Source organism: Balaenoptera borealis (assembly GCF_965194805.1).
Source record: "Balaenoptera borealis genome assembly, chromosome: 8".
Classification (NCBI taxonomy): domain Eukaryota; kingdom Metazoa; phylum Chordata; class Mammalia; order Artiodactyla; family Balaenopteridae; genus Balaenoptera; species Balaenoptera borealis.
The window spans coordinates 26,716,642-26,732,577 of NC_138865.1; the positions used below are offsets into that span (position 1 = coordinate 26,716,642).

General features: G+C 49.7%; 1 protein-coding gene across 1 annotated transcript; it reads left to right on the plus strand.

Annotated features, from left to right (window-relative positions):
- Nucleotides 1-455: 455 nt before the first annotated feature.
- LOC309633805 (NUT family member 2G-like) lies at nt 456-8,026 on the plus strand (the record flags this gene model as incomplete). The annotated part of the gene is made up of 7 exons (XM_082403051.1): nt 456-471; nt 2,429-3,143; nt 4,098-4,226; nt 5,273-5,531; nt 5,930-6,196; nt 6,594-6,710; nt 7,205-8,026. 7 exons carry the CDS (start codon nt 456-458, stop codon nt 8,024-8,026), a joined length of 2,325 nt encoding a protein of 774 aa, XP_082259177.1.
- Between the last annotated feature and the right edge of the window lie 7,910 nt (nt 8,027-15,936).

Genomic DNA, 15,936 nt, shown 5'->3' on the forward strand with positions numbered 1-15,936 from the left:
AGTCCTGAATTTTGATCAGAAAGTCTAGTCTCTGTTGAAGTAAGTCAAGAGCCAGGTAGGAAGCAGAGTGTGTTGAGGGACACAAAACTAGGTTGATGGAAAAAGAAGTGAAAGGAAGGGAACATCAAGTCCAACCTCGGTGCCGTGAATGAAAAAAACAGTTTATAAACTGCATAAAGAGGCACACGCCAATTGTGTTGCCACTGTGTGAGGTGGAAGGAACTTCCGGTTCTTGCCTACCTGCCAGAGCCCTCGTGGAATGTCTCCCCACCCCCACCCTACCCAGACCCACGTGCCCTCTGCCCCTCCGCCACTGCAGAATGTTTAGATTCAAACCTGTCCCTCCTTCACTTGGATCCTGAGCGTCTGTTGAAGCAGGTCACTCTCTGGGTCCTGGTCTTGACTTTTCTCATTGAGGCTACCAGGCAGCAGTAGTCCGTGCCCAAGCCTGCAGGATGGCTTCAGAAGGAGGTAAGCCTATAGGCTGAGGGTGTGTTCTCAGAGACCCTGCCATCCCTCACATCCTTCGGGTTCACACGTGACACTTCACGGTGGGCACACAGTTGGACTGAAGTAGAGGGAGAAGAGAGCCCTGGACACACGAGGACATTTCACCTGGGGAGACTGGGGAGCCTGAAGAAACCCGAGACTGCACTGGGGAGGAGGGGTCATTGGAGGTGGATCAAGAGGAATTGGCCTGGCTATGGAGAAAGGATGGCAGCAGGCAGGTTGATTCTTTCTAGAAGGGAGACAAGCCACTTTGAAACGTGTGTGTAAGGATGTGTGTGATGTCCTGGTGGTGACACAGGGAGGGTCATGAGGAAAGCCTAGACGTGTCTTGTGTTCCTGAGGCACCTGAAGCTTGCCTCACCATATCTTTCTAAGGGATTTGAACAGGAGCATACTGTATCTAAGGGGGCCGTGGGGAGAGATGGTCTTGGTGAGAAAACTATTCAGTGGGGCTGTGTGTGGCCACACCTGCAGTGAAGTGTCCTCTCCGAGAGCTAGGCAGGAGGTTACTCTAACTGCCGCAGCCCACACCTCGTCCACTCCTCCCAGCCCAGAGCTCACTTCTCAGTTCAGGCAACTGTTGCTTTGGATTCAACAGGGGATGGGCAACCGTGTAACTTCAGCCAAGAGAGGGCGCAGATTCCTGAGTTGCTCTGAATTGTTCTTCCTTTTGTGGAATCGCAGTACTTCAGACCTACTTCATCTCGTCCCATATCTCATGGTGGACTCTCAGGCTGCCTTGAGAGGAAGAGTTTGTTCATATTTCATGTCACTCCTTCATGGACAGGGAACAGATGTGGAGTGGGGTTGTTTCGGGTGGATTGTCTGTGAAGGCTGCTTCCTCTTTTAAAGGGGGAAGGAGTGTAGCCCAGGGGCAGGAAGACGATCTTCTGTGTTATTATTAAACGTCCTATGACACCTGTTCTAATTAATTAGGTGCACCGTGGTGTGTACCTTGTTCTCCTGAACAAGGATGTGTTCCAGACAACTTGATCGCCATGGCACCTGGCTTATGCCTGCTTCTTAGATTGTCTTTCCATTATTGGGAGCTGGAAGGGGAAGGACCACAGGCGGTCTGTACTCCCACGACCAATGTAACATGACAATTCCCTGGCCCTTGTTTAATCCTCTGCAGCCATCACTGGCTGTGAAATGACAGAATCTAAGGGACACGCACCTACTTCTCAGACCCCCCCCCCCAACCCGCACCGCCTCCTAGGAACAGAACTCCTGAGTGATGACAGTGACTCTGGGCACTGGGGAGGGGGTGGCAGGACCTGGCCCATGTTACATGTCTGCTGTGGGTTGTTCTGAGATGCAGGTGCATTCTGGGCCAGTGTTAAGGGTTTGTATCAAGATTCCATTAGAGAGATATTTTCCAGCATTTTGTTTTGTTTTGCGAGGCTAGGAAAGAAAGAGGGGATTTATACTGAACATCAGGAAAAGGAGGACTGAGGAGGAGGTGGGGCCCCAATATTTTACACAGTGCCTGTCCACAAAGGGCCTTTGGGGGCCTAGAACTTACCTTGGAGAAGGTCCCTACCTGCTAGTACGCCGGCTGAGGGGCATTTCTCACAGAGCGGATGTCCACCCAGTTCCAGGTCTTGGGAGACAGCCTGTGAGGCTTAGGTGCCAGGGGGTGCCTTAGGGAGGCTCTCCAAGTCAGTGCTTGCTGAGGCGATTTCTTCTCGGCAGACAGGGGTCAGGGACCTTGGTGGATGGGCACGGGGTCACCAGTGGAATAATTCTCAACTGGAGGTCAGGGCATGAAAATCACTTGAAGACATTTGCACGCTGCACAGTTTCCCTTGTCCAAGTGTCCCTGACCTGTGGAGATTTACACTCTGATGCCACAGAAAGCCTCAGTCCCACTTGCCCATTCTCCTCCTCCATTCACTCCTTTCCTTTGCCTCCACAGCATGTCCAGTGCTGGGAACGGATGTGACCATGAACCCCGGTGCCTCCTTGTCTACTTTCACGGCAGTGCCCTTCCCTCCACCCATTCCTGGCGCCCAGCACCGGCCACCCTGGCAGCAGCACCTGCCACGTCCCATCACCCCAGCATTCCCTCCTGGCAGCAGCCTGCTGCTGCCAGCTTTCCCCAGGACGCCTTTGGTGGCTAATGGTGGCCATGGCCCCAGTGCCCATGGGGCTTGCAACCTCACTGTCCAAGTCAGGTCACAAGGGAGGCCAGTGGAGGCCCCCCAGACTCAGACCTTTGTCGTTACTCAGGCCCCCCTCAACTGGAGCGCTCCAGGGGCCCTCAGCAGGAGTGCTGCATGTCCTGCACCCGTATTCTTAGCAACCCCTGTGATGGGGACCGTTGTGACTGCTCCAGCTGTTGGAGTTAGTCAGGCTGGCAAGGGAGGCTGGACCCCAGGCTTTCCTCCTCAAGCTCCACCACCAGCTGCCCAGCTGGCCCCTATCATTCGCCCAGTGAACTCTGGGCCATGGCCACATGGCACTTCCAGGGAGAGCCGCCTGGCCACCAACCAGTCCAACGCCTCGCAGGATGGCTCCTCTAACACCCAGAGCGTGTACAGTAACTTCCGACGTTGGCAGCACCTCAAGCCCCTGGCCCGGAGACACTTTCACCAGAGTCCTGATGCAGAAGCTTTTTCCTGCTTTCTCATGTGAGTGAACGCTCAGGGGGTCCTGAGCTTATGGGAGCTTTTAGATAAAGAGGAACTGGGGATGGACTCGCACGTTAGGTTTCTAGGGATACTGGAAGGAAGGTGTGAGGGCGATGTCCATGCTATGAGAAGGCACATTGTCGGTCACATGGGTGGGCCTACCAGTCCGTGACATCAGGACTGAAATGTGCCCTATCTCAATGGGCCCCACCATCCTGTGAGTCTGGCCAGCTTGCTCTTCCATGATTCTCATGGTAATATGGACTGAAGACCTGCAGTCAGAGAGGGTGATGGTGTAAGGTGAGGAGCCAAGGAGTGGATGCCGCACTCTCCTGTGGTGCCGTGTCCTTTCATACAGGACTTGAGCGTACATGGCCAGGGGAGGTCACTTCAGAGGAGGGGGAGGAGCGCGGGGCCCAGGAGAGCGCTTTATGCATGCCTCCACTTCGTTGTGGAGAATTCCACGAGGAACAGGGTGATGGTAGAGCTCTCCTAAGGGCGTGGGCTCTCTCCCACTAGACTTGTGAGCCTGGCAGGCATTTCCATCCTAAACCTCCGGTCCCTCGTAAAAAGGGGACAATTACACTTCACTCAGAGGACTGTGCAGAAGACGCCTTGGGCTAATCTATGAAATGTTAGCAGATTGCTTGGCACATGCCACGCCTCATTGATGATAGTGATTTTTATGATGAAAATGCAGCCTTGAAGAGGAAAAGAGCTCCCCAAGGCACAATGTCCCAGCTCTAGCCTGGGAGTGGGTGGTCATCCTTGAGTGAGTGTGAGGCGGTGACAGCAGTGGCCGGGAAGGCTTGTCTTTGCCCTCCCAGACACCCGCCTCTCACCCTCCTGTTGCTCAGTCATTCTGGGTTGAGTGATGTGTGGTCCACATTGTCGGGTGGGGTCAGGCAGGTGGGGGCTGGGCTGTGCCCAGAGACTGACCCCGAGGGCTTACAGCCCAGTGCTTCGATCCCTGGCCCGCCTGAAGCCCAGCATGACGCAGGAGGAGGGACTGTGGAGGGCCGTGCAGGAATGGCGGCGCATAAGCAACCTTGACCAGATGATCTACTACAAGATGGCGGAAAAGTGAGTCAGCGTCCTGGGCCCAGGGGCTGCGTGGAGGGTGAGGCGAGTGGGTGAGGGCAGGGTCTGGCCATGGGGGTGCTCATCAGAGAGGACAGAGGAGAAGGGCTGTCACCCAGCACAGGGTCCCCGCAGCCCAGGGGCCCTACTGTCCCCCAGAAACCCCTCCCTCACGTTGAGAGTTTGAGACTTCTGTCCTTCCTCCACCAGGAGCTCTGCCCTCCCCTGATTTTGACCTACCCTTGCCTTGACATGAAGGTCTCAGGACGGGGCAGGGTGAAGCTGTGAGTCCAGTAGGGGTCCAACTCCGGCCATATGGGCTGGGCCGGGGAAAGAGCTCCACCCGCCAGCCTGCTGCTTCCTTAGTGGTGGGTGGCTGGCGGCCACTGACATAGATTTGGGACCCCCTCTCCTTATGAAAAGTGGCCTAAGTGGGTACCCTGGAATCCCTGAAGAAGCTGGGGAAGCCAGCTGTCGTCGGCCCAAGGGTCTCCGGCCCTTCCAGTGTTTGCTCCATGGTAATCCCCTTGGTTTAAGAAACAAAACCAAACAAACGAGTGCCTCTCAGAGGAAAGGAAGGCCTCTCCTCTAAGCTCAGCATCCACATCATCCAGCCTCTCCTGGGCCCTGTCTCCAGGTTTATCTTCCAGGACTCTCATTCCCAGCCCAGGGTCCTGGATTCGGGCAACGACCCCTGTGGGGAACACATGCCTGTTCCAGCCTCTGGCTGTCAGCCCTTCATGTGGTTCTGGATGGGGACGGGGGCATGAGGAGGGTGCCCCCTGGGTCAGCCATGTGTCCCGTTGACCTGGTTCAATTCAGCGACCTGGGTCTATGCTGTTGAATGCCCTCCAGTGCTGGTGAGGAAGGAAGGGTCCCAGATCTTGTTATCACTTCCAGGAGCAGCTCTCTGCTGTGGACAGCACCTCACAGGGCCTTGACGGCCCCAAGGCACATCCTCTCCCAGTGCCTCATTCTTGGCTGCCTTTGTTGGGCTCCAGAACCCAGGCCTTTTTCTCAGGGTGGCCTGTGTCTCCGTCACCCCCCAGGTTCATGGAATTTGCGGCCGAGGAGGAGACGCACATTCAGCATTTGCAGTGGATGCAGTGCGCGCAGGACCTGCCTCCTCCAGCCCCACCGAAGCTGGATCCTCGGGGGCCCCCAGCCCCGAAAGTGCGCCTTCAGCCAGGCACCCAGCTTCCCACTGGAGCTGAAGGCACAGGTAACAGGGGCCTAGGGTTGGCCACCGTCCCCATGTGGATCCTTTTCTTTCAAGACAGGGGCATTGGTCTTTCAACCAAAACAGCCACCGAGGCGGGGGGGTGGGGGGGGTGGGGTCTCAGCTGCCCTTTGTCACTACGGGGTATTGACTTGGTCAGTTTTGTAACTCCTCTCACACCTCCCTGTCAAAGGACCCCACACGAAGTCTGCCTAAGTAGTGGGCTTGAAGGGGAGACCCCTAGAAAATTGGAGGTTCCCCACTTCCTTACTTGTGACTCCCTTAGATGACCCCCTTACCTCCCCTCTCCAACTGTGCATGAGGCTTCAGATGGTCCTGACCCCTCCCACACCCACATCAACGTCCCCCAAACAATGCCCTCACCAACGTGCAGTCGGTGGTCAGGAGGTGGACCAGGAGTCCCTCACCTTCCTTCCCTTCCTCCTGCTCTGCCTCAGCCTGTGCTCCCAGGATGTCCAGCCCCAGGGCCCAGCCCTCGCACCCGAAGCCACACAGATCCCAGCGGACCCCGGAGCCCAAGGCACCCAAGGAGATTCCCCCTGAGGCTGTGAGGGAGTATGTGGACATCATGGAGGCGCTGGTGGGGCCCGTCCACTCAGCCACAGGCGAATCAGATACAGAATGTGGAAAGGACGGAAATGAGCTGAAGCAGGAAGAGGACGGCACCTACTTGGACCCGGGTCTCTTGAGCTACATTGACAAGCTGTGTTCTCAGGAAGACTTTGTCACCATGGTAGGCTGGGCCTGGAACCTGGGGTCTACAAGATGCCAGGGCATGGAACTCTCAGCACCCAAGATCTGGGTTCTGCTCAGGCCGATGGGACTTAAGCTCAGCTCCTTGTTCCTGAGCCTGGTGTTAGGGGAGGTTTACGCAGGTGTATGTGTGTATATGTTTGTGTCTGTGTGTATGCCTTTGTGTGTCTGTGTATGTGCATCTGTATATGTGCTCTTTTGTGTGTGACTGTGTATGTGCATGTGTGTGTGTGTGTGTGTGTGTGTGTGTGCTGACCATCCCCGCCTTGTGGAGGAGAGTGGGGGTGGGTCTCTGCTTTTCACGTTCCCTCCTGGTCTTCTTGTGTCACAGGCCACTCCTGGCCAAGGATGCTCACAGCCTCTTCTTTCTGTCTGAGGTGGAGGCAGTCATTCACCCTCGATTCCTGGCAGAATTGCTTTCCCCAGACCCACAGCTGGATCTCTTGGCCCTTGCTGAGGAGCTGGAGCAGGAGGAAGGACTCAACCCTAAAGAAGTGAGCCAGGGGACGGAGAGGGACAATCAGGGAGCCAGGGGACCCCAGGGGAGGGGGGACCCCAGGGGATCCAGGGGACAGGCGAAACCAGGTGGCCCAGGGGAGCCAGAGGAGGGAGGGATCGCAGGTAGAACAGGGGAGACAAGGGACACCCAGGAAGACCAGGGCACGGAGGGACCCCAGTGAGCAGGGGAGAGGTAGGACCCCAGAGCAGGAGGCCCACATGGCTCTGTCCGTCCCTTCCTTGCCTCGGAGGCCTGGCATGGGGAAGGGCCCTTTCTGGGGTGGGTGCAGTGAAGGGTGATAGGAAGGAGAGGATGGGAAGCCGGGAGTGGAGGGAAGGACACAAAGCTGGGAATAAGGTGCAGGAGGATGGCAGGAATGCCACCGTGTCTGTATTTGGAGTCTAGTCCTGGGGTCACCCGTCCCGTCCTCCCCGCCAGGGACATTGTCCCACTGCCCAGTGCTCCTCCTCTCACACGTGCGCGTGGAGCCGTCACTGTCCTCCTCCCTCCTACCAGCTGGTGCAGAAACGACTCCTGGCCTTGAAAGAGGACGAGGGTGGGCCGGCAGCCCCGAGCCACAGTGCACCCGGAATGGGCTCAAGTCCTTCTGAGTCCCACGCCGGCCAAGGTGCCCAGAGGCACGACCAAGACCGCCATCGAGGGGTCAGTGATGGAGCCTGCCCACCAGAGATTGATTTTGAGGCTCTTCATAGGCCCATCCGAACAGACACTGGCCCGTTTGGGCCCAAAGTCTTTGTTCCCTCTCGAGGACGTCAGGAGGTCTCTCCATTCCGGGCCGGACGGCCCTCCCCTCCCCAGGGTCAAAGGCGCACTGGCCCTCTACTGGGACCCAGGGATGCGTCTGTTCTCAGAGAGGCGTCTCCTGTTCGGGAGGCCCGAGGGCCCAGGGACGCGTCCAGTGAGGACGAGGAGGAGCTCCCCAGCCTGGCCTTCCTCTTTGCCTCTCCGCAGAGCCTGCTGCCTTGCTGGCTGTCCCAGAGTCCTGCCCCTGCCTCAGGCCTGGCCTCCCCTGGAGGTTGGGGGGCCCAGAGAGCTCCCCAGGCCCCCTCCCCTCAGAGAAGAGGCCCCAGCCCAGCTCCACCAGCCGCTCCCAAGTCGAGGAAGCGGGCTCTGTGTGGGCGCCCCGCCGCTGCTGAGAAGCTGCCCATCCCCGGGGCTGGCCACAGGGTCTCTGCGAGGCCAGCCTTGGCTCTGGGCCTGGCTCGCCCCTCACAGCCGAGAAAGAGAAAGCGTGACCCTTTTGTCACAGGGAAGAGGAGGAAGAAGAAGAGGAAGCACTGCAGCCAGTAGGGAACAGCCAGGCCGGCCCTCCAGGGCGAGCCCCCCAGGGCGGCCCCCAGGGGAGCCTAGGGGCTCCTCCTCACCCCAGAGCTGATCCTGGAGGATGTGGGGGGAAGGGAGGGAGGGCAGGACCAGCAGGGCGGGGAGGGGAAGTGCGATTGTGGGGGGTTAGGGAGGTGGGGGAGGTGGGTGTGGGCAGGACCTTTGGAGTGATGTATGTAAATTGTGAATAAAGATAGTTTTCGTGGGAAATGCTCTCAGGCCACTGTCATCTTCTTCGTGTTGAGCTGCTCCATAGAGAGCGAACCTGAGAGGAAAGAATGGTGAGGGAGGTCACAGGAGCTATGGATCTACAGGTGGCCAAACCTTTCCTCCACATAGACAAGGACTCCTCAGGCTGCCCCTGGGAACGCACAGCTCTCACTTTCCCCAGGGACCCCCTCACCATCCCCTTCTCTAAAGCCTGCTTGGCTAGGGGCCTTCTGGGGCATGTGTACCATCTTCTGCATCCCTGAACCGTCTGGGGAGGGAGAGCTGCTTTTGTGCCTCTCAGCCCTCTGGACACTAACCAGTTTCTAGGACGGAGCCTGGAGACGGCCCTTGTCTTTATGGAGCTGCTCTCTGCTTCCCTGAAGTGGCCAGGCGATGGCGCTGGGGTGACCCTCCGCTCATGCAGGGTTTCCTGTGTGGGTGGCCTGACCAGAGAGGAAAAGTCTTGGCCATGGGGACAGGACTGTCTGCCTCGTCATAGCGGGAGCGTTCTCTAGTCCCACTGGGATTATTGCAATGTGGAGAGTGGTTGAGGCAGCTACCTCTTAATCCCAGTGAGGATGCAACGAGGGGAATGGGCGCGGGGAAATTCATGGGGCACCTGTTACAGGTGTGTCTAAGGGAAACGACAGTTGGGCCCCTTTGTGGAACTTGTGGGATTTCTGTGCAGCAGCATCTCTTTCAACTGAGGGAGGAGGACCCATCTGGCTGTGGCTGTGGGGACTGGCCTTAGGGGCCTAGGGGTGTGCAAAGACACCCCAGAACTACTGTCCCTTCCCTTTCCACCCATGGCTGGACATGTGTGTGTATTGGTAACAACACTGATTTGTATTCCCATAGAAAACAGTTCCTCCTGACAAACTATGACCGTGTTTCACAAGAACAGCTTGCTCACAGGGGCAGCAGGGGTGGGGGAGAGGTGTCTGCGGCCCCAGATCTGGGTGGGAGCTGGGATCCATGCTGAGGAGTGTGGAGGCCTCAGTCACCGTCCTGCGGTTGCCGGCAGAGACTTCGAATCATCAGAGCAGGGGAAATGACCCGCTCATAAGGGTGAGACGAGCAAACAATGAGGGCAGGGAGCAGACCCCTGCTGTCTCCCTGAACTGCCCCCCCTCCCAGTCTGCTTAGCTTCCGTCACAGCCTGTGCTGGCCCACCTCTGAAGCCCCTTCCTCCTAAAGCACTCAGATGCTCTGATCTTTTGTAGACCTGCCCTGGGCCTCACCCCCCTTCCCTGCTGGCCAAAGGCTCTTCTCCAGGTTCTGAGTTCTGATTCCTTCCCCAGGACCCAGGCAGGGGTTAGGACAACAGGGACTCCCTGAACATGACCCCTACACCATCAGCATGCAAAACTGGGGCCGCAGGCTTCCGCAGGTGGCATGGCTCTCTGCTGGACCCTGCAAAGAGCTTGGAGAAGAAAGGGGCTCATGTCTCTCCACCTCCACTAATCTGTAGGTCAGCCTCACAGGTCCTCCTCTGTCCAGGTGGGCAGCACATATGTGCTCCCAGCCCTCCTTGACCCTTTGTGAAAGAAAGTTTTTGCAGCTCAGTAGTCTATTAGTCAAGGTGTCTCAGGGCTTGTTCCTTTTGAAGCCCTACAGGAGAATCTGTTTCCTTTCCCTTTCTGTCTTCTAGAGGCTGCCTGCATTCCTTGGAATTAGTCCATTCTTCCATCTTCAAAGTGCATCACTTTAATCTCTGCTTCCCTCATCACATGGTCTCTCCAACTCTGACTCTTCCTGTGTCCCTCCTATACAAATCTTTGTGTTTATATATAGCCCACCCAGAAAATTTATGATAATCTCTTCATCTCAAGATTTTTTACTTGGTCACAGCTGCAAAGTCCTTTTTTCCATACAAGGTGACATTCACATATTGTCATAGGAGGGGTTAAACACGGACCTTTTTGGGGAACCGTAATTTACCCTACTAGAAGAAATCCACAAGAATACCTACCATCAGAATCCACATGAATAACAGACTATGACCAAGTGGAATTTATTCCAGGGATGCAAGCCTGGTTCAATGGTAAAAAATCATCAATGTAATCTACCATATTGAGTCTAAAGGAACACATACTGTCACACCAATTAATACAGAAAAGGCATTTAACGAAATTCAACACCCATTCATATTAAAAATGCTCAGAAAACTAGGAATAGAAGGTCACCACCTCAACCTAATAAAGAACATCTACAAAAAACCTACTTCTAACATCACATGAAATGGTGAAAGAATGAATGTTTTTCCCTGAGTTCAAAAACAAGGTTAGAATGTCCACTCTCATCTCTTAGTTTTCAATGTAGTACTTTAGATTCTAGTTAGTGTAGTGCAGCAAGAAAAGGAAAACAGAGGCATACATATTAGAAAAGAAGAAATATAATTGTCATTATTTACAGATGACATAATTGTCTACATAGAAAATTCCAAGGAATGTATAAGAAAACTCATAATAAATTATAATAAATTGCTGTAGCAGGATCTCAGAATATAAGATCTATATGTAAACATTAATACACAACATTGATCATATTTCCATATACTAGTAACAAACTGAACGATTGAAAACCAAAATTTAAAACGTAGTAAATAGGTTCCAGTTCAAGGTGGCAACATAGGAAGATCCTGAACCCAGCTCCTCCCACAAACGCACCAAATCTACAGCTACATATGGAAAACTTTCCTCTGAAAAGAACTAAAAGATGGTGGAGCAACCCCTTCACATCAGGAAAACCAGAGGGAAACCACATCAAAACAGGTAGGAAAGGCTGAGACACAATTTTTCCATAAATCCCATCCCTGGTGTGGAGACACACAATCAGGAAGGAGCTCAAAACCTGGAGCTTCTCCCTGAGAGGTGAAGGGTTTGGACCCCACACTGGGCACTCCAACTTTTAAGGCTGGCACCTGAGAGATAGACCCCCAAAACATCTGACTTTGAAGACCAACAAGGCACATCCCATGACACCCACAGGGCTGTGGTGGACTGAGGAACAGCTCTTAAAGGGCCTGTGCACAGACTCACCTGCCCCAGGGCCAAGTGCAGAAGCAGCCCTTTGAAAAGCACTCTGACTTTTTGTGAAAGAGACTCACTTCCCAATTTTAAAGCATTAATCTGAGGAACAGGGGCCTGCTGGAATACTCCCCAGGGACAGAGGCTGGCGGGTGCCATCTTCCTGCTCTCTCTCTGCCTTGATAAAGCTGAAAGGTGCCATCTTTTTCCCCCTTTTTCCTTTCCTGCAGGTGACAACTTTGTGCTCCAGCCAGCTGGCTCCTTCTTCCCTGCTCTTCCTCTGTCTTGCTATATATATTTTCTTTTTTTTCTTCTTCTTCTTCTTTTTCTTTTTTTCTTTCCCCTTTTCCCCTTTATTCAGATGGTGTCATCTTTGCACTCTTCCCACCGCCTCACTCCAGCCAGTAAGCATCATCTTCACACTTTCCTTCTGATGTGCTCCAGAGAGCCAGAATCTCCAAGACGGGAGATCCCACTTTTGTGGCCTCCACTCAGGGGATGCTCCTTGATCACCTGGCTCTGGAGGCCAGGAGGGATCTCTTTTCTGCATCCCATGGGACTGTAACAATTGGAGAGACAGTTCTTGGCAGGATACCACCCCCAGGATGTACCACTACACATCAGACTGAGACACAGTCCCAGCCTTTACATGAAAAAGGCCTATTTGCTAGTAGGGACAAGACTTAAGAGCAGGCTTCAGGTTCAGCACACATCTAGAGGTTACGGATGTGCTCTCAAGGAAGGTAGGCTGGGGGTACCATCTTTCCACCCTCACTCTGCCTTACTACAGTTCACTGGTATCTCCCAGAATGGAGCTTGTACACTTATCTGAAGCCCTGTTTTCTTGTGACTGCTCCCCAGGGAATATCTTCAGATTGCTTGCTTCTGGGGCCCAGCAAGGCTTACACTTGCAATCTCACAGGACTGAATATATTTGCATTCTTTAAAAGCTGTTACCAAATTGTCTGGCTTCCTATCAACCTGAATCTAGGTGCTGACTGAGATCCTCCAGTTTGGGATGCTCACTGGTCTTGGCACACCCTCAACTGCTGGGAGGGTGTGCCAAGTCTATTAACAATAAACTGCTTAGACAATCACAAAGGTTTGAGAGGCAACCAAGAGTAGACAGCGTTAAATGACAAGGTTCATCTGTCATACAGCTCTTCAAGACTGGGAGATGTGACTATTGCACTTAATGCGTAGAAACCAACACAGAGAGTCAAGCAAAATGAAGAAAGAGAGGACTATACTCCAAAAAAAGAACAAGATAAAACCTCAGGAAAAAATCTTAATGAAATGAACATAAGTAATTTACTTGATAAAGAGTTCAAAGTTATGGTCATAAAAGTGCTCACTGAACTCAGAAGGAAAATGGATGAAAACAGTGAGAACTTCAACAAAGAAATAGAAGATATAAGAAAGTTCCAAATAGAAGTCACAGAACTGGAGAATGCAATAACTGAACTTAGAAATACAGTAGATGAAGCACAAGAAAGAATAGGTGAACTCAAAGACAGGTCAGAGGAACTCATCCAATCAGAGAATAAGGAAGAAAAAAGAATGAAAATAATTAATATAGCTTAAGGGATTTATGGCACATCAAATGGAATAACATTCACCTTATAGGAACTCCAGAAGGAGAAGAGAAAAAGGGGCAGAAAACATTTGTAGAAATAATATCTGAAAACTTTTCCTAACCTGGGGAAAGAAACAGACATCCAGATACAGGAAGCCCAGAGAGCTCCAAAGCAGATCAACCTAAAGAGATCCATACCAAGAAATATTAAAATTAAAATGTCAAAGTTAAAGATAACAAGGGAATCTTAAAATCACCAAGAGAAATACAACTTGTTACGTACAAAAGAACTTCCATAAGACTATCATCAGATTTTTTAGCAGATATGTTACAACTCAGAAGGGAGTGGCACAATATATTCAAAGTGCTGAAAGAAAAATCTTTCCAACCAAGAATACTTCACCCAGCAAATACTTCACCCAGTTATATTCAGAACTGAAGGAGAGATAAAAGAGTTTTCCAGATGACTAAACGTTAAAGGAGTTCATCACCACTAACTCAGCCTTACAAGAATTGTTAAAAGAACTTCTTTAAGCTGAAAAGAAAGGCCGCTAATTAGTAACAAGAAAACACATGAAAGTGTAAATCTCACCAGTAAAGGTAAGTGTGTGTCGTAAAGGTAGTGGATTAATGAATTATAAAGCTGTATGAAGGTTAAAAGACAAAACTCGTAAAAAGACTTATAATTAAAATAATTAGTTAAGGGATATACAACATAAAAACATGTAAAATATGTCATCAAAAACATAAAATGTGAGGAGGGAGGAGTAAAAACTTTGACCTATAGAATGCATTCAAACTTAAGTTGTTATCAACTTAAAATAGACTGTTAAAAATATAAGTTGTTAAATGTGAGCTTCATGGTAACCACCAAGCAAACACCTAGAGTAGATGCACAAAAGATAACAAGAAAGGAATCTAAACATACAACTAAAGAAAGTCATTAAGCCGCTAAGGAAGAGAGCAAGAGAAGAAAGGAACAGAGAAATCACAAAATAGCCAGGAAACAATTAACAAGATGGCAATAAATACATACTTATCAATAATTATTTTAAATGTAAATGGACTAAAGGCTTTAATCAAAAGACATAGGGTGGCTGAATGGATTAAAAAAGAAGACCCATCTATATGTGGCCTATAAGAAACTCACTTCAGAGCTAAAGACACACACAGACTGAAATTGAAGGGATGGAAAAAGATATTCCATGCAAATGGAAACCAAAAGAAAGCTGGGGTAGCTATCTATAATTATATCAGAAAAAATAGACTTTAAAACAAGAGACAAAGAAGGACATTATATATGGATAAAAGGGTCAATCCAATAAGAGTATATAACATTTGTAAATATTTATGCATCCAACATAGGAGCACCTAAATAAATAAAGCAAATATTAATAGGCCTCAAAGGAAAAATAGCAATACCATAATAGTACGGGACTTGAGTATCGTACTTACATCAACAGATATATCATCCACACAGAAAATCAATAAAGAAAGATTGGCTTTAAATGACATGTTAGATCAGATGGATTTAACATATATATATAACATTCCATCCAAAAGCAACAGAATATACATTCTTCTCAAGTACACATGGAACATTCTCCAGGATAGATCATATGTAAAGCGAAAACCTAATCTTAACAAATTGAAGAAGATTTAAATTATATCAAGCTCCTTTTCTGACTACAATGGTATGAAACTAGAAATTGATTACAAAAAGAAAACTGGAAAATTCACAAACACGTGGAGAGTAAACAACAAATTCCACAATACAGTAAAATGGTCATCTAACATGATCCAGTGAGATTTATTCCTAGGATGCAAGGATGGTTCAATATCTGCAAATCAATCAATGTGATATACCACATTAACAGCTTGAAGAATGAAAATCATATGCTCCTCTCAATAGATGCAGAAAGACTTTTGAGAAAACTCAACATCAATTTATTATAAAAACTCTCAATGAAGTGGGTATAGAGGGAGCATACCTCAACATAATAAAGACCATATATGACAAGCCCACAAATAACATCATATTCAACAGTGAAAAGCTGAAAGCTTTTCCTCTAAGATCAGAAACAAGACAAAGACGACCACTAAAGTCCTAGCCAGGGCAATTATGCAAGGAAAAGAAATAAAAGGCATCCAAACTGGGAAGAAAGAAGTAAAACTGCTACTATTTGCAGATGACATGACACAATATATAGAAAACCCTAAAGACTCCATCGAAAAACTGTCAGAACTAATAAATGAATTGAGTAAATTTGCAGGATATAAAATCATTATACAGAAGTATGTCACATTTCTACACACTAATAACAAACTAACCAAAAGAGAAGTTAAGAAAACAATCCCATTTACAATTGTATCATAAAGAATAAAATAAGAATAAATTTAACCAAGGAAGTGAAAGACCTGTACACTGAAACTATAAGACATTGATGAAATAAATTGAAGAAGACACAAAGATACCCCATGCTCATGTATTGGAAGAATTGATATTATTAAAATGTCCATACTCCTCAAACAATCTACAGATTCAATAAAACTCAATCAAAATTCCAGTGACATTTTTCACAGAAACAGAACAAACAATTCTAAAATTTGTATGGAACCACAAAAGGCCCTGAAAATCTTGAGAAAGAAGAAGAAAGCTGGAAAATGCATGCTCCCTGATTTCAAACTATATTTCAAAGCTATAGTAATCAAAACAGTATAGTATTGGTATAAAGGGAGACACATATCAATGAAAAAGATAGAGAGCCCAGAAATAAACCCATTCATATATGGTCAATGAATTTACAACAAAGGAGCCAAGAGTATACAATAGATAAAGGACAGTCTCTTCAATAAATGGTGTTAGGAAAACTGGACAGCCACATACAAAAAATGAAACTGGACCAGTATCTTACACCATACACAAATTCAACTCAAAATGGATTAAAGACTTGAATGTAAGACCTGAAACCATAAAAACTCCTAGAATAAAACATAGGCAGTAAGCTCCTTAACATCAATCTTGTCAATGATTTTTGTTTTTTCTTTTTGGGATTTGACAC